This window comes from Rhyacophila brunnea, unplaced genomic scaffold (assembly GCF_057557595.1).
Source record: "Rhyacophila brunnea isolate RB1 unplaced genomic scaffold, BYU_Rbru_1.0 scaffold_11, whole genome shotgun sequence".
Taxonomy (NCBI): domain Eukaryota; kingdom Metazoa; phylum Arthropoda; class Insecta; order Trichoptera; family Rhyacophilidae; genus Rhyacophila; species Rhyacophila brunnea.
In genome coordinates this window covers 8,654,143-8,673,827 of record NW_028232763.1, presented here as the reverse complement: position 1 = coordinate 8,673,827, position 19,685 = coordinate 8,654,143, and the positions used below count along the sequence as shown (strand labels likewise).

The 19,685-nt window shown below is 32.4% G+C and overlaps 1 protein-coding gene across 10 annotated transcripts; it reads right to left on the bottom strand.

Annotated features, from left to right (window-relative positions):
• Nucleotides 1-467: 467 nt before the first annotated feature.
• LOC147078332 (UDP-glycosyltransferase UGT5-like) lies at nt 468-15,012 on the bottom strand. Of its 10 annotated transcripts, none has more exons than XM_085960533.1 (5): nt 14,954-15,009; nt 11,903-12,932; nt 10,025-10,247; nt 4,022-4,238; nt 468-827 (listed from the first exon to the last, which is right to left on the bottom strand). In XM_085960533.1, exons 2-5 carry the CDS (start codon nt 12,734-12,736, stop codon nt 524-526), a joined length of 1,578 nt encoding a protein of 525 aa, XP_085816659.1. In that variant the 5' UTR covers nt 12,737-12,932; nt 14,954-15,009; the 3' UTR covers nt 468-523. The 10 variants fall into 10 exon arrangements, with proteins under 10 accessions (XP_085816659.1, XP_085816660.1, XP_085816657.1 ...); XM_085960534.1 differs by having other exon boundaries at nt 470-827; nt 11,903-12,883; nt 14,928-15,012; XM_085960531.1 differs by having other exon boundaries at nt 470-827; nt 14,928-14,993.
• Between the last annotated feature and the right edge of the window lie 4,673 nt (nt 15,013-19,685).

Here is a 19,685-nt window from a genome sequence, read left to right as displayed (position 1 = left end):
AGTGAGTGAAAATATAAGTGAATATTATAGAAGTGCTGAGAATGTATAATGTAACACTGTCAGTAACTTACAGCTACTGCTATTTTGTATGGATAGCCGTTTTCAGTGAATCATTTTTTTTAAAATAAGGTAAATTTCTAGGATTTAAAAAAAGCTTTTAGTAAACTTCAATAGAGAGCAGTAGCAATATTTAATTATTTATTATTATTGAGAATGATAACAATAAAATTTCTGTCAATAGTAATTTAGTTGTCAAAAATATTATTATTCTCACAGGGTTTCTAAAGGTGTGTGGGTTACAAATTGGAATGAATATAATATGTACTGCTAGACGCCTGGCAACGCCGTTGGCAAAATGATGAATTGTGTTTTAAGTAGCTTCATCCTGCCAATTTGAAGTATATAATATTATTATTCACAGCCTGATTGAATCTTTACAGATCCATACTTAAAATAAAAAAAAATCAGTACCTAAATATTATTTTTATTAAACAGGACATACAAAATAAATTATTTAATAAAATCACTGAGTTTTATATTTATTGCTATTCGTTGATACAGTTTTTTTCTTATTGGAATCCGGTACACAGAAATTAAAAACAAATTGTAAAAGTCTCTTCATAATAAATAAAATAAAGCCCAAAATGGCGGCGAAAAATAGCCAAACATCCAGAAGAAGTAACTGATAGAGCGGCAAATCGGTGGCTGTACTCCGAAGTAGTTTTCCTCCGTGACGGGCGATATATTCGACTTTTTCAACTGCAACTTCTAGAGGAGATCTTCTGTCTTTCCATGCATCAGATACACTTTTAGCAGTTATTCGCATTCTGTAACAAAAGTAAACAATAATTAATTATAGTAACATTCATTCAAATTATTATTATGAAGTTAGTATCAATAGGTTAGTGCACAGATGTAGATGATAATTACAAATTCAGCCAAGTCCAAAATGGATGAACCATAGAAAAACAGCTTTTTCGTTACTTCGTGTATCGTGTACAGTGCACACTGTCAAAATATGATTGATTATAGCATTCTAAATAATATAACATTCATGTAATCTTAATAAATTCCATATTATAATATTATGTAATTTGCATAGAAATATCAGCCATCTTTTTATAATAGTGGTCAGTGCTTGGCCTAAATGTACATGATTCAGTGGAAGTGGCTGAAAAAAAAATGGCGAACTTTTGGCTATTTCGAAAATGAAGAAATGTTAGAAAATAGTAGTTCTACAGCAACTGACGAATAACTCAATAAATCCAAAATGTGGATTTGGCTGAATTTGAAATCTAACAACACACTGATAATGTTTGTCTAGTATTTACTGAAATTATCTGTCTGCATTATACGTTTTGTAAAATACGAGGGTGGGTCAATAAGTCCTTAGAAAAGCCGACAGGTGGCGCGACTAGTACTGTAAGCGGTTTGTTTTCATGCAGCGGCACTACCGATTCAGTATGCTGCGAAGTTTCAATCAGATTGGTCGGGTTGTTGTGTGTTTCTCGTACATTAAAAAAAAAATTTGCTTGTGGAAAATGGAAAAATGGAAAATGGAGAAAATTGAGTTTAGAGCTGTTATTAAACATTTTAATATAAACGGGTTAACAGCAAAGGAAATAAAAAATGAGTTGGATTTAGTTCACGGCATATCTGCTCCTTCAATTGCAACTATTTATAACTGGTTAAATGAATTTAAACGTGTTCGTACATCAACAAAGGATGAACCACGCTCAGGACGTCCTGTAGAGGTGACTACACCAGAAATGATCAATAAAATCCACGATATGGTGTTAAGTGACCGAAGATTAAAGTTGAGTGAGATAATTGAGGTTACAGGGATCTCAAAAGGTAGCGTCATTTCTATTTTACATGACAAATTGGGCATGAAAAAAATTTCTGCAAGATGGGTGCCGCGTTTGCTCACAGTCGACAATAAACGCAATAGGGTGGTGGCCTCTAAAGCCCTGTTGTCGCTCATGCAACGCAATCCGGATGAATTTTTTCGTCGCTTTGTGACTGTAGATGAAATATGGATACACCACTATACTCCCGAGACGAAAGAACAGTCAAAGCAGTGGATTGCGAAAGGCGAACCATGTTCAAAGAAGGCGAAAACCGTAAAATCAGCTGGTAAGGTTATGGCTACTGTATTTTGGGATGCACGTGGAATTATTTTCGTTGACTATTTGGAAAAAGGAAAAACAATAACAGGGGATTATTATGCATCTTTATTGGACCAGCTAAAAAATAAAATTGAAGAAAAACGGCCTCATTTAAACAGGAAAAAAATCCTCTTTCATCAGGACAATGCCCGTGTTCACACATGTTTACGATCAATGGCTAAAATTGAAGAATTGAAGTTCGAATTGGTCGACCACCCACCGTATTCGCCAGATTTAGCCCCCAGTGACTTTTTCCTTTTCCCAAACTTAAAAAAATGGCTAAGTGGACAACGTTTTTTTTCAAATGAAGAAGTCATCGATCGGACAAATGCTTATTTTGAGGACCTTCCGAAAACTTATTTTTCTGACGGTTTAAAAAAAATTGAGAAACGTCTAACCAAGTGTATTGAGCTCCAAGGAGATTATGTTGAGAAATAAAAAAAAAATACAAAAATAAAAACTGTTTTAATGCTTTTTTCTAAGGAATTATTGACCCACCCTCGTATTATATTTTTAAATAGGGTATTTGAGAAGATATTGATTCATTCAAATAAAGTTAATTTAGTGTTTGATCTGAATCTTTCAAATCCATCATATCCATAATCTCTTTTTGGTCGTGCACTCATGGCTGAGGATCGTGACCACATTTAAATTTCGCCATCCTTTGAGCGACCAAGACTTTCCATCCTTCGCGATCTTCCGCTTCTCTCAGGGCAGAATGGATGGTGCCCCCAGTCAGCTCTTTCACTTGGTCGCTCCATCGCACAGACGCTCTTCCTCTGCTTCGCCTTCCCTGGAGGCTACCCAAATTTACCAGACTCTCCAGGTTGTCCGGTTCGCGCCTGACAATATGTCCAAAAAACTGCAGAATTCTTATCAGACATATCATCGAGAGCCGTTCCTTTATCTTCAGTCTCTGGATGATTGACTGGTTCGTCCTGTGCCCCGTCCAAGAAATGCGAAGCATTCGGCGCCAATACCACATCTCAAAGGCATCAATTGCCTTCCGTTCTCTTGCCTTCAGGGTCCACGACTCGACTCCATATAGAAATATCGAGAACACTAATGTTTGCACAAGCATCATTTTTGTGGCAATAATAAGGAGGCCGTATTTGCAACTCTCTTCCTCTACCCGGTGTAGCAGCTCTGTGAGTTCTCTTTCATCAGCAGCGATTAGTGTGGTATCATCTGCGAATCTTAAGTTGTTTATTTTCTGGCCACTAATTGTTATTCCGCCTTGCCGATGATCTATGGCTCTTCGCATTATATGCTCTCCATATATATTGAATAGTTAACTGGGGAGATAAAACACATCCCTGACGAACTCCCTTCTCGGTTCGGAAACTCTCAGAAAACGCACTATTTACTCTTACCTTTGTGTGGCTATTGTTATATAAGTTTTTGATAAGACAGGTAAGGTGTGATGGAACTCCCATTTCCAGAAGTACCTTCCACATACAGTTCCAATATCTGTGCAATAACCCATCAATATCATTACATAGTCATGCTGATAGAACATGACAGCCTCGTAGTCCAATGCGGAAGACTCTGGGGTCCCTGAGTTCAATTCCCAGTGAGGTTACAATACATTTCTGTAAACTTCTCAAGCTTTGGTGATTCTATGATTGTTCCACGACTGCAACACTACTGTCTTCGAAACTCATGGCCTGTGAAAATGTTAAAAAGAAAAAGAAAAGGAAACACAGAAAAAGAGTAAGTACCTACTTACGAAGCAACAAAATAGTGTTATTTATTTAATTATTTAAAGATTATATCAATATAATATTATCATTCTCAGGCCCAGGTGCCCTTTATTTATCAAAACAGTGGTTTTCATTATTATAGGTACTTACTCTGGTGATAGAACTCTTTTCATTCCTTCCCTAACTCTGTCCTCGGTGATGTCTCTGTATTCTAGCTTCACTCCCATGCCAGCTTCCTCTGCGGTGGCCGCGTTCACGTACTGGTCTCCAAATACTGGAATGAAGAGGCAGGGTAAGCCTGCATGGATTGCTTCTGTGAGTCCCAAGAGACCAGCGTGGGATACGAATGCTACTGTGTTTGGATGATCTGAAAAGAACACAAATATAGGTCTTATTAAATAATTTATACATACTAATTTTTATTCCTTATGAAATAATAACGCTATTAAGGGAGCGTAGCGCTAGTAGAGACATCTAGTGACGGAATTACGAAACATCAAATTTAATTTATGATATTTTTTTTATTTTTTATTTTATTATATTTTCGGAATTGTTGCTTCGTTGAAAGCAAAACAATTAGTGTAGGTACCTACTATGCCATCGCAAGTTTACTGTTTTACCGATTGCTAAAATAAAGTCACCTTGACCGTACACAAAACAGCTGATGTAAAAAGTTAGATAAGTGTTATTGGCCCAAGCAACGAACTCGAGTGGTCCAGATAATGAGATAACTTTATTGTATATTGTAACATCATGTAATACGCTGATTAGACAATCAAGCGAATGATTATCTATGCAAATAAAATACTTATAACTCATATTTATTTAAAAAAATATTTTTTTTATGAATTGATAAAATCAAATACTTATCTATATACCTACAATCAATAGTTAAAGAGAAAACACTTTAAATAAAATCAGCTTGAATATTAAAATATATAAATTTCTTTTATTTTATCAAAACAAGATATACCCATATTATAATATCATTTATAATAATATAATAATAAAGTGTTGTTAAAAATCTAATGATAGGTAATAAGTAGATAGGTATATTATTTTTTAACCGATTCGTCATAAAGTCGTTGTCATTTTACTAACATCGCTTATAGGTAGGTATGTACTTACTGTGACCATATTAATTCCTCAGTGGAAATAAGAGATATTATATTAGGTTTTAGGACGTTGTGGGTATTATTTAGGTATACCTACTTGCCAAAAAAATGTTACTCAAAGTCACGGAACACTGTGCCCAAAACTATCTACGTTTTCGTGTGAAAAAGATACTTGAACAAATGCCACAATAACAAATACATATTACGACTAGTGTTGGGTATTTCCCGAGAAAATCTCAATCTCGAGATTCGGGATTTCCCGAAATGATGAAATTTTGAATTCTCGAGAATTCCCGAGAAATCGGGAAATTTAAAAAAAACCTGTAAAAATCCTAAAATCAGTGTAAAAGAGACAATTTCCAAAAAATTATGATTTTTTTTATTTATGTAAGAAGACAAAGAAAACAGGAAAAGTAGGAAAACAAAAATAATTCAAAATATTACTTATTAAAATAGAATTTCAAAAAACACTGTCAATCGCTTCGTCTGACAATCGCGTACGCTTTTGAGACACAAAATTCCCTGCTGTTGCAAAAATTGCGCTCATTTTGAGTCGACGTTGGCTTAATTGTGTTAAATGCCCCTATCAGTTCTTGAAAGTTTTGTGTTTTCTGTTCACTTTTTTCATATAGAAAGTAGTTTTTTCAATTGATATTAAAATATAATATAATAATATAATATAATATAATAATTAAAATTCTCGAGATTCGGGATGGAAAATCTCGAAATAATCTCGAGAATTCCCGTCGGGAAAATACCGAAACCCAACTATAATTACGACACCATCCATTTTCAGAAATTGGTTTCTGTCCTCTTAAAAACGGACGGATTTTCACTGTAATTATACTCCAAGAATTTATATATTTAGTAGTTTAAATGTTTACTAAAATGTTGACTTACGATAGATTAAGATTGGCATGTTATGGTCTATTTTATCGAAAATTAGTTATTTATGGAATTATATTGTATAGTTAGAATACAATATTATTACATTAATATTATAGTTAGCGTCTCAATAGTATGACAGCAAGAAGATTAGTTAGTGAAAATAATATGGTCTTTAGTAAAGTTGATAATAATTGAATACCACAAGGCAAGAACATGTTAACTAACGTTTTTGTCGAAAATGAGTTATGGTATGTTCTAGGCTTAATTCCATAATAATTATGCACTTTCCAGTAAACTAACTAATAGCCACAACATTTGAAACTATTAGGTATTGAACATGTTAACTGCAGTCTTCCATGAAAACCAAATCGATCAATACTTATTACGTCATGCATAATATGTTAAAAAAGAAGTTAACATGCTTTTACCATAAGTCTTCGGTTAATAATATATTCATCACGCCATTAATAACTCTGTTAGCAAATCTACAGTTAACATATTTTTTCAGTGACAGCAATACTTACACATTTTTGGCTTAACAATTTAGAAACTGTTCAACCAAAGAAGGACGTAAAAACTATATTTCAAAACGTACGGTACCACACCAAACGTAACTAGAATAGCCAAACGTTCTACGGTAAAAAAAACGCGACTTGCTTGCAAAAAATCGTTTTTTGTTCGTTTAAAAAACGTACCTACCTATCTACTGGGTAAGCAGAATTTTGCATGTTACCTGATACTCTCGAGTAATCGAATACCGTTTGTCATTACTCGTTATAAATAAATTCTCGATATTATTGGACGAATTTTTAACGTTATTATTAAATTTGATATAGAATATTTGATTCCATAGGAATTTGATATCTTGATTGCAACGGTTGCTTCAGGGCCATACTGTATCGACAAGTATCTTACAAATCTTATGAATTATGAATAATATGATTAACACAATCAAAGTAGGTACATATTAAATACAAAATAAATATAAATCCTACCATTCTATTTGGAGGATATTAATTATAATTAGATTATTTTTGTCCCGACATTGCAGACCTTTTGGATATTGGCGGTTAATATTTTTGCTACATACAAATTTTAAGATAGGGCATATTTTATATACTTATTAATATGTATACCTACCTTATATTTATAAAAATTTATTCAGTAAAAAATATGTTATGTTAGGAAAGGGCTAAGATAAGATAGTTAAATTAAGATGGATCTCTACACAGAACAGATTAATAATTAACATAATTCAGATAGGCAGAGTTTTGAATGTGTGAGTGTCCTACGAAGATGAAACACACATTATAGACGTGAAATAGTGGTTGTTGCAACCTTCAAATACACCGATATTGAATGAGCGTCAGTGCATAAACCGAGAGCAGTTGTCAGAACGAAGAACATGCTTGAAATGGCGTATTCTTGACACGTGTTTAAGTTTATACCAAATTCTTCCACATTCGAGATCGGTTGCCTGTTACTCCACACCCGTTAGGTATTTCAGTTTCCATCAATTCTGTGTTACCTGGATCTCTATGACAAATCATCACAGTAGGCAAGTATTATTTTTATCAATAATATATTAATTCCGTCTCTTCATATTCTTTGAATGGTAGGTATATTTTCTATTTATTTAAAAATTATTTTCTTTTCCGTTAAAATCACAGATGCAATGGAATTACAGTTTAGGCCGATGTGCCATATAGGAACAGTAAGTACCTACATGGCTATGTAAAAATAATACAAAATAAAGTTAATAAAAACCAGTTCGGTATTATGATAAGATATAATATTATGAACAAGTACCTATTTGAATCTGCAGTATCTAAGATTCTTAAAACCACACAAAAATTCAGCGTGATAACAAAATAAATACGTCAATCGTATGATACATCATGGGATTGTCAATGAATAAGGACGTATTTTAAGACTCTAGTCTTTTTATGATTCATTTTATATTTTAGACTTAAGAGGACTTCAGAATTCTCTTTATTTGATCGCGATTTGCGTTAGATTTATTTTATTTTAAAAACCATAGATTATTTCTACCGATCCGGAGAAAATAATATTAGAGCCAGAAAGAACTGAGACTGGAGTAAGGAGTGAAGTATTTTGGGAAGAAGGATGTTATAGGCCCGTAGTTGTGTGCCTCTATTATTATTTTGCCAAGTATTGAAAAGCGAACGCATAACAAACATCTGGTAATGCATTTGATAAGGTTTGCTTCATGGCCTCATTGTTTCATGCCTTCTTTCTTACTGTATGTTTTATATCTGCTTTTCCAATCAACCTAACGTATGAGAATGCTATGCTTAAAATATATTGAGACGATTTGTTTTATATAAAATCATCGTAGCCTTCTGAATAATCTGAATCAGTAATTCAACCCTAACTAAGGAAGTATCGACCGCATTCAATCAGATTATTAACAAATTATTGTCCAACACATAATCCATTAGATATGTATTACTACTAGGGAATCCAATCCCGAGCCTAATTTTCGATCCCGGGATTTCGGGATTACAATTTGACGATTGGCATTTTTTGATAGTTAATATTAAATTTTTATATATACAAAAAACATTAATAAAATCGGTAAAAATGAATCTAGTATAATTAAATTTATACTACATATTTAAGACATTTATTGTGAATATTGTGTACGTTCAATCTTCGAAATACATAGGTTTAATGGAGTAAATAATATTGTGATTATTGTAATTATATTTCGTAAAATCAATATTGTGTTTAGTCTGAGATTGCTGTTTCTGATAGTAAAGACTTAATGAATGGGTTAGCGAGATAAAAATAGTAAAGTAAATCATGGTGTACTTATGGCCTTTCCGCTTCATAAATCTAATTAGTCAGCCAAATATGAAACTGTCGTAAAACGTACATGGTGGAATCACTTAACAAGCGAAGCATTGTTTTTTTCAAATGTTTCTCATTTGTATAAAATGAATTGGCAACACATGGGTAATAAATCAAACTTATTTCTAATGTAGTTATGTGTTATTAAAAGTATTTTTTCTGTTATATTTTAGTTTTTATTTTATTTTCCATAAAAAATGATTCCCGAAAGTTTTGGGATTATGTTTACCAATCCCGGGATTCATAGGTATCGAAAATAGTTCGGGATCCCGGGATTGGAATCCCTAATTACTACCAAGTTGTCATAATATATTAGATTATAATAAACCCAGTTAAAATATAAATACGTGTTTACATGAAGTTGATCCCGCCGTTCCATAACAAAGGAAAACACGTCGGTTATTTATGTATGGAACAAAATGGAAAGGAAAGCTATAAAAAAGCTCTCTTGACCGATTTTGAACCGTTATTTTAGAATGAAAAGCTGCTAGGTGTGAAGATTCCAATTATTATTAATAATAATATTATACATAGGTCTAAAAATAAATGGAAGGTATCACATTCTTGTAAATATGCAGTGCAGGATGAATATTATGTTAATATTCTCTTTGATTCATACTCTATTCTATTTTAATGTAGGTATTGTAGAAAATAAAATAAATTTATTGAATAAAAAAAAAACCGATTACTATGGCATCCCACACGTTGGTAATTAATTGTTTTATTTTCTAGAATTTGATTCAATAAATTTTCTATGATCCGAGAATAAAAATAAAAATCTTGTATAAACTTTACGGCGATAATTATGGTTCGCTGACATAGCAACACACCGTCGATGGATGAATCAGCTGTTCGTAAGTAAGATAGAATAATTATGTTTTCACAAACAATTTATAGAAATACTTAGAAGATTTTGAGAGAGGCAATTCAGTTTATTTATACCGAAAATTAATATTGGTATTAGAGGCAAATTAAATAAAGTTATTCGATACAAAAATACATTGGTTCAAACGAGAATTATTATATTCTTGATATCAAATCTTATTTTTGTTGAATTCGATTGGAAACGAAAAGTTCTATATTTTAGCATTAAATGGTGACATGTTTAACTATGATGTCATGACGTTTGTATGTGTAAATATACTATCTGAAGCATCTCGATAGTTTTGTTAGGTAGTGAAAGAAGCAGTGGACAAATCCTATATGAAATTATTTAGAAAGTAAAAAAGTAGATTTCTCTCCCAATTAACAGATCATTTGAGGCAAAAATACTTACGTAAAACTTCAAGTTGTGGCAGCCATTTTTGAATGCGTACGTTTTTTGGAAGATCAGGAATTGGCTCGCCTTCCCATTTCCAAATAACATTTTGCTTCAGATCTGCAAAAGTGTTAAGAAATGCGTTACGCTTCTCTGCAGGAAACGTGGCTGCCTTTATCATTGAGCCCATGCTGAAGACTACGACTCCATGCTTTGATCCATTGATGAACTTCTCAAGCTCCTGGAAAAGAAATGAAGAGCTGTTACATCATAAAAAACAATGTATTTAACGAAAGGGACATACTACGAGTTTTCTGTTCATACTGCGTATGACGGTTTAGTTAGGGCCAAGATACATGCATCGCAGATGGCGCTGTGTCAGCGCAGGTCTTACTTGATTCCAAATGTATCTAATTGTAATCAGTGCGTTTAATTGGAATGCTTTTGCTTGATTCCAAATGGACACATTTGGCAGCGCTGTTTACGTTGCCGTCAGCATGGCAATAAAAGACAATTCATTTTTCTTTAATTTTTTTCAGGTATACTTATGTATTAAAATAATGTCGATGGGTAGGTATCTACCTACAAAATTGTCAAGGAGTTATTTCAATGTGCTTTTGGATTCACAACATTAGATTAAGGAAATTGTTAAACAAAATGTATCGTAAACATCACCTCTTCGAGAGGTAGACAGACAAAATTCACTTCTAATTATAGAGTCGAACTATTTAATTTAAATAAAGCATGATATTTAACAATGGTAGGGGGCGGCATTTTGCCTACAGACGTCACTTGTTTATTAGCTTGGAAAATAATACGAAAGAATACAAACAAAATATAAGTAATATTATTATTAAGCACCTAATACTACTACTTCATCCTGTCTCGCCCCAGCGTTGAGGCACAGGGCAAGCACAAGTAAGGCCACTTCCCTCGGTACCTACATATATAATATAATAATAAATAATGTAGGTACCTACGTAATTACTATATACTTTTGAATTTAATGTGAGAATTACTTACGTTGCACTTACAACACGAATTTATTTATTAGAACATGTGTGATAGAGGGAGTGCTAATTTTATGTATTAGCACATAACAAATTATTAATTCAAGACGTGCACAACATGACATTTAGAATAAAAAGTACAAGTAAAGCAACTAGAGAAAAAACTAGGTAAATTAATAAACAAAATAAACAAAAAATAATTTTATAGAAAAGAAATAATATAAAAAAACAACAATTCAAAACAATACAAATTAAACAATAAAATATAATTTTAAAAACAGAATACATGATGCATCGCTAAACATGTCTATATCTCTAGGGAGTGCATTGACCAGCAGCACAGCCGTCGCTATTGGTGCCTGGTGAGCCTGACATGAGAAAACAGCTTTCATCCAACATAGGTCATGGCTGCGACCACGCACGTAATTGACGGGTGCATAAAAAGAATATCGGGATTGGAAACTATACCACGTGAGAGCAGGGAAAAATTCTTTAAGAGCAGAAGTGCCCTACGAGCTTCGAGATAATGAAAGGCAAGTATGCCTTGAAGAAAGTTAGTCGGAAAGTACTAGTTTGAGAAACTTTACTGTCAAAGGGAAAATAATTATAATATACATAATAAAGATGTCGAAGAATTTTTTTCTGAACACGCTCTAAAACAAGTTTATATAAAACCTTTTTGTATTATTTGTATGTTTTTAAGAATATTACATATAGAAAAAACACATTTGTGAAATTATGTAGAATTCGAAGTAGGTACATCAGTTTAAAAGTAAATATAATAAATAATTCGTATGTGACTTTGAGTGCCACTCTATTTTTTCTAATAATATTTATGTTTTTGAGGTTTTTCAAAATTGTGTTTATTTAAATATGTTGTAAATACCGGGTCGAGTTGTTTCATCGTCTGCTTAACATGGATTCCTCCAACTTCAACAATTCCTGGGACAAGCGGTCGCACTCCATTTACAGTATAATGTGTATTAGCGAGCAAAAGGCTAGTATTCTTTGCGATTTCTTCCAGTGAAGGAATCGTCCTATTAAGATTCCTTTGCAAAATCTCCCGTTCTGGACCCAACACATCGTATTTGTAAAGTAGTTGAAAAGCGTATTCAAAGAAAGTATTTTCTACACGCTGAATAAATGATAGACGACTCCCTACATGCAGGAAAATGCATGGGATGTATGAAGGATTGTCTGGTTGGCCGAAACGATTAGCTGTCCATGGCATCATTGCGTGAGACTGCAATGCAATTACAGGTGCATTTAAAATATGGGCAATTCCAAGTGCACAGTCACTTGTAAACTGTTCAACGAGAATAACATCAAATTTTGCTTTTTCGTTTATCATGTCTTTTATTTCTGGCAAAGTTGTAATTGTTTCACACATGCCTTTAGCCATGTTTGCCATCATAAAAAAGTCACGAACATACGAGTATCTCTCCAAACCGTATAATTTTGTCTCGAATATGTTTAAGTCGACGATTTCTCTGTGCATGTGGGCATAGTTTCCCATTGGAATCTGTCGCCATCCTTCAGGTTGTCTCGAAGGGGCAAAGTGGGAAACTATTGTCACTTGATGGCCCTTGTCTGCAAGATCCAAAAGCAGGGGCTCGAATACATCGTGATGGCTTTTACCATGGTGTGGAAATAAGCCTAATACTTTAAAGCCGTTCACATATACTGAAGCACACACTAGTAATAGTATAATAACCTTCATTTTGATTGTAGTCTCTTTTTTGCACACACTTCTAATTTACAGCTATTAAAGAAAACGGTGCGTTCATAATTTTTAATATTTTCTTTTATAAACTTTATGATACTTTTTAACGGTTAGAGAGAAGTAAAATCAAACAATGTTTTATCACTGTGTAAGTAGGGATTGCAATACCGAATGAAAATATTAATACCGGTACCTATTCATGAAATATTTGGAAAAACAAACAGAATTATATAGCAATATATTTATATGACTTGGCTGTATACTATAGCACGTGTCATTGCTGGTCTCTAAGAGCGTTGAAGGGCAATATAAGTAAACCAGACATCGCGTAACCCGATGTTCAATCTTTTACGTTAATTAATACATTTTGTTTCCACTTTCAATACCGAATGTATCGGTATTATCTGATTTTTAAAACCTGGGAGAAATACTGGGTTACCGGTTTTTAAATACCGGAATTGAAATCCCTATCTAAGTATGTATCTCTTATGTTTTAACTATTTTTTTTTGGACCATGTCCGATCCTAATAGGATCATATGGGCCTCCACAGAGTAGAGGTTTGTATTAACAGGTTTTGTTTCTTACGATAAATGGATGTCAGCCACTTGCTCAACCTATAAGGTCCATACCCTGACTCACACAAATTGAAAAACAATATGTGTACTTGCCAGACCCAATATTCGAACCTGGGACCCACGGCGTTATAGTCCAACGCTTAAGCCGCGCGGCCACTGTGGGTGTATTAATTGTAAGTATAATATTATTTATATTGATTAAATAGGCATTTATGGTAAAGAACTACGAGTATAATAGTACTTATACCTAATGGTTTAAAAAAAAATTTGTTAATAAAAAAATTATATTGCAATATACCTATTGCTATTTTTGTTGTCATACTATTATCAAGACAATAATATGTCATGAATAATGGTGTGACAACCAGAATAGATACCGGGAAAATTTATGCCTTCATTAATTAGTAATAATATCCAAGGAAACAAAATGCACAGTTGGTACGTATTAAATAGGTAATTTATTATTGCACAATGGTTTTTAATTTAATACTCGTACTTATAGTATTACTTGTTAGAATTAGTTGAATATTTAATAAAATAATAAACATTCACGCTTGATATAATAATAACAGCATCTCTAATAATGCTTGCCAAATTTTTCGCAAGGATTGTAAATTTTACGCTAAATGGTCGATTGATTAATTAGAATACGAAGAAAAATATCTAGAGACAAATAAAAATATTCTGATTTATTATTCGTTTATATTTTTTGGTCAACTTCAATGATTTCGAATATAGTCAGCAGTCGTTAGTTTTATGATACTGTATAATTATTTATTATATTTTATTTTAATTTTATTGACGCATGCACTATTGAATTTATTAGATATTTATATATATATTTTTTAATACTTATTTATTTGTTTACTTTATGCTTGTTGCATTAGTCAGGTACAAATAAAAATAAAATGCACTGACGTACTCCTAATAATTATTCTTTTATAGTGTCTGGTTGATTATTATTATTTTTCAATATCACAGTGAATAGACTATAGTTTTTTTAATTAGCGTGTAAATCTATATATCGATATGAAATAAAAAAATTAAAGCGTAATAAAAAAATATTAAAACATTACATATTATATTATTTATGATTTTCCAGTAAACAAGTGCATAAGGCGCTGGCCTTTCATCTGAGGGCTCCGGGTTCGACCCGGTGAGGTCACAGTATATTTATGTGATTTTCTCAAAGCCCGGATGTTTGTGATTGTTTCACTTCTATTACTAATAAATTACACCACTGTTTTACTACACTACCATCATTGGGCCTCGTGGTCTGTTGTAATGTAAACAGAAATATATTTCTATTTTTTCAAATATTTTTTTTTAAATATAGAAAGATCTTATTGATATTAAACACACACACTTTCTTATAACAGCATATTATGTCAGTCCGGAAGCAATTTTTCATTCATTAAATTTATAAAAAAAACTCACAAGATTCTATTATATTATATTATAATTATTAATAACTCGTGATAACTGGGTTGAAACGTAATCTATATAAAATTAACAAAATTTAACAATCACACTTTTCATTGAATTGAAAGAAAATGTTGAATTATTTAAATTAGGTATTTATTATCACATTTCGGGATGATTCGCGACGTACCAATATATTGTACTGGAGATCACTACCTGTCAATTTAACACAATCAACTGTGCGAATTTTACGTGTAGCAAAAATGATGTTCAGTAAAAATCATTTATACACAAGTATCGTAGTGAGTGTATTTGCGTTACGTTTCAAGTCAGAGATAACCAAAAAACCAATGCAAAATATTATTATATTGATAAATAAATATATAAAAATATATGACGACAATCAGCTGAGATTGTTCGATTTTCTGTAAGACTAATACTATCAGACAATTTTAAAACTCCTCGCAAAAAAACAATCCCCAGCGGGATACGAACCCGTATCCACTAGACTCGCGCCAATTACCAATTGAGATATTATGTACATCATATCTAATTACGAGGAAATTAATTAGCAGTTTTTACATATGTGTTTATTAAAGCGTTTCACAAATCGCGTTAATTTTTTGCAATCGGCTTTTGTATTTTAAATCAAAGTATCAATTACCTTAATTTGTATGAAATGAAACACACTCAATGGTATCTCTACTAGCTAATTTCGCCGTAATTTGATAGGACGCAGTTGGCTCAATTCGTAAAGTACATTTACCGGAATCCGATGGTTGCGGGTTCGTGTCCTGCCCGGTGTGGTATTTTTTCAAGATTTTTTTAGTTGATACCCTTGTTTACGTGTGTATTTTATAATTGCAATTGCAAATAGGTACTAATGTAATGTTGGAAAAGTATTTAATTTCTATAAAGAGAGAAAATTTATAATAACATAAGTATTATAAATACCCCGTTTACACGTGCATGGATTTACTGCTGACAGAAAATGCACATATTATTATAAGAACATATTGTCGTACAAGTTGCAAGATTGCAAGGATAAAAAAAGTTTAGAAGCTTGTGAATTTTCACGCGACAGTTAGAATTTGTGCGATATATGCGCCTGCACAGTAAAACAATAGTGGTGAACTTGTCGGAAAAAACCGCGCAAAGCAGTTTCATGTTTACAATTTTTCACAATCAGTCAAATAACACTATAAAATGACAACAACGCGTCTCGCTTACGGTTGAATGAGATTGGCGAGACAGTCAGCACTTTTACGTGTAGGTAGACAGTTATTATCGCGATAGTTTAATTTACATACTATTGGTGCCAGTAAATTCATGCACGTTTACAAGTGATATTATAAGTTTTATATTTGTTACATCTTTTTATAATAATATATCTTTTCGAGGTATTGGTTCTCTATAAATATCAGTACCTTGATACTGCAAGGGCCGTTTCAGACAGGAGACTGGTGTCGCGCTCGTATATAATAAGGATGTCTTTGTATTCGAATAAAGGGGCCTTTGTATTATGTTTATGAACGCCGATACACTTGTTTTTATTACCGCAGCCAGTTTTATGTTCTAATTTATAACGCAAAATTATGCGTTGACTCATTAGCTCTGGGTCATTCATAAACATAATACAAAGACCCCTTTATTCGAATACAAAGGACTCCTATATTATATACGAGTGCGACACCGGTGTCCCGTCTGAAACGGCTCTAAGGATTGTGTATTCGTGAGAGAACTCCTGCATCGTCATCGCATTCTTTGGTCATACTCTTCGCCATCGCCCAGAAAGCCTCGAGAGATTGATTGTTTTGAAAATATGCATTTTAAGAGGGGTAGAGGGCGAACACCGATGAGGTGAAGTGACCGTGTAAAGAAATTGATTAGACAACCGATAGCACCCAACCAATGACATTAATATGGACGAAGCATCTAGAAAATAAAATGACACTCACTTTGTGTAGGGTCTGCCGGATGGCGAAATTCATATTTTAATATCGGTATCCTACGCTCAAATGAACATTCTGGCGACACCGCTGGGTCTGCCCATACAAAATTTCTGACTGTCAGGTTTCGACTCCACCGTTATTATTGTGTTACAAAATGCCAATGTGCCTAGTTAAAAATTGTAAAAAAATCTACTAAACACTCCAAGAAAGATGGAATATCACTTTGCATGTGTTAGTATTATTTATTATTTATAAAATGCCATTTTAAGATATTGATGAATGTTTATTAAAAGCAATTGAATGACAGGAACCATTGGACAGTCAGTCGCCTGTGATTCGCTGGGCTCCCTTGCGTCTAATCTCCGAGAAGTCGTAAGTAACCGAGAATCTGTTTCTAACGCAATGAGTCATGACACTAATACGCCATTACAATAAAGGTTATATTACTATAAATTCTCGAAGCTTGTATCGCATAATGGAAACGGATACGTCAATGGTCACGTGACATCTGTGAATGACTTTCATGCACAATTTCTCGTGCGCGCCGGGTATGAAGTGAGTCGTCCATTTAATATGTCATTGCACCCAACACAATGCATGTATAGGATTTGGGAAGATAGGCTTATCAGAATTTTAAAGTACCTACCTATTTCGAAGTGATTACGACGTGGAAGAAGAAGTAATTTTTCACAATTTTATTAAAAACCACGACCGGGTTCATATTACGACATTTAAAATTTATGACAAAAAAGATAAAGTCCATTTTATAAAAGATATACCTAGGCCCAGAGCACTGCTGTTAACGCTAATTTAAATTGATCCAATAAACATAAAAGCAATCAAGTCACATTTTTACATTCATTTCGATATTATTATGAAAAATTACCGAACTACTTAATTTCAAAACCCTGCTTGACATCTTCTGACAAACTAATACTTGGCAGCGAGTACCTATTCGACCACCAATTTGCAACAAGGTATACCAAACCGTTATACGAGTCTCAGAATAGGTACTTAGCGTAGTGTATTTTTTTCAACCCGTGACTTGCCAACCGGTATTTGAAAACTATAACATAAATAATTTTAATTAATGAAGTATTAAAAATAAATGAAAATAATATAATTTTATTAATGCTTTTTATATGATAATATATATCTACTTACAGTATATTATACTGAACATAATATTCTTTCCAGGAGAAATATTTTTATTCTCCTTGGCCTCAGCTATAATTATGTTATTTAGAAATACATTTAATAATTATTTATGTAGTAGTATAAATATTTTAATTGACTTATGATTTGATTTTTGGTTTTTATTTTCATAAATATTAACGGCACCTAAGTACCTACATATTCTAATTAAAAAATACAATTTTCTATTTTATGTTACTTTTATTGTCATTTTAACAGGGTATACAATACTTTTATCATACATATTTATTCTTTAATAATAAAAAAATGAAATATTGCATTATTATATTATATGGTGAAGAATAAAATCTATTTATTTTATAAAGAAAGGTTGATAACAGAGACAGGTTAAATAATTATTTGTAATTATTTTGTGTTATAGTAAATAATAAAGATAATATTTCAGTTGAATTAAGTCAAAAAAATATTGTCTTCCATAGAATTTTGATTAGCACGGCGAATCACCACCCCACCCTCTTAACTGTCAAATTATAATATATCCAATTTGTTATCATCATCCTCAATACTATAGATCCACCAGTATAAGTTGTCCGCTGAGTGAGGGCGCCTAGAGAGTCTAGGAAGATTTGGTTTCGCGAACTGGCCGCGGGCCATTGGTCCCCGCTAATTGGCCGCCGGTACAATTGGACGCTAGTACAAATGGGGCACCGGTACAAATGGATGCCGGGATAATTAGCCGCCGGTACAACTAGACGCTGGAACAATTGGACGCCGGACAAGTGGACGCCGCATGGTCGAATTAAATGCGCAAAGGAATAGACGTATGTAACGATTTGGTAGAGAAAGTAGACAAGACAGTTTAATAATGCTTATATCTACTTAGTAGTTGTACCTTATACATTTCGCGCTTGACACATTTTTATTACGGATTGAGAATTATTATGCCTTATGATGTTTATAAAAAGAAAAGAATTCTTCCCTTGTTAGGTCTTAAAGATGTGCATAATTATTTAATTTATTGTATATACATGGGTACTTATTTATATTTACAACACATATTAAAAATAATGTTAGATGTTAGAATGAAAATAACATTATCAAGTCTTTAATAGTATCTATTATTAAGGAGTATTTACATATATTAATAGGATAGAAAAATAAAACAGTAAATTCGTACTTCACTGAAATGGTAATGTATATCCAAAATAAAAAAAAAGGAAGGTAGGTCCCATTTATGTTTGAGAAAATATCATTTCGTGCAAAGTTTTTTTGACTTCCTGTTTTTATTAATTTTGCACGAAGATGAATTTAATATAATATATTATATATTTCTATATTTTAAATGTCTAGATTATAAAAAATACTCAATTATTACATAATATGCCTCAATTACACGTGTCTCAATTGTATAAAAAATATTACAATAATATCAAAATAACACTGTGTTTCAAATTAATGATGATCGTATTTTTTTGCTGTTACCAATTATAGTAAACATACATTGCAATTTTTTTACACAGGTACCCACCTCAAGGCACTAGTTGTTACGTTATATAAGTAGGTAATAATTTTGCTAAAAAAATGAACAGTGTAATTATACATATATTTTAATCCTAACTATCAGTTTCTTCTGTTATCTCAAAAGAACTTTGTCATTGTACTCATTTTTTTCTATTCATATTTTAACTTTGATATTAATAACAATCACCTAATACATTTTATACAACATTGTGCCCGATAAAAATTATCTAAACGCACTGTACATAACTCGGAGAATTTTAAAATCTATTATTATTAGTAATTCATCTTTAGATAATAAGATAACATGACATTACGTCATG

Coding starts and splice junctions, on each gene's coding strand:
- LOC147078332 (XM_085960534.1), bottom strand. CDS start 12,736: ATGAAGGTTATTATACTATTACTAGTGTGTGCTTCAGTATATGTGAAC. Junction 10,248..11,902: donor CGATGAAACAACTCGACCCG/GTATTTACAACA, acceptor TTTCTTTTCCAG/GAGCTTGAGAAGTTCATCAA. Junction 4,239..10,024: donor GCCACAACTTGAAGTTTTAC/GTAAGTATTTTT, acceptor TGTTCTTTTCAG/ATCATCCAAACACAGTAGCA.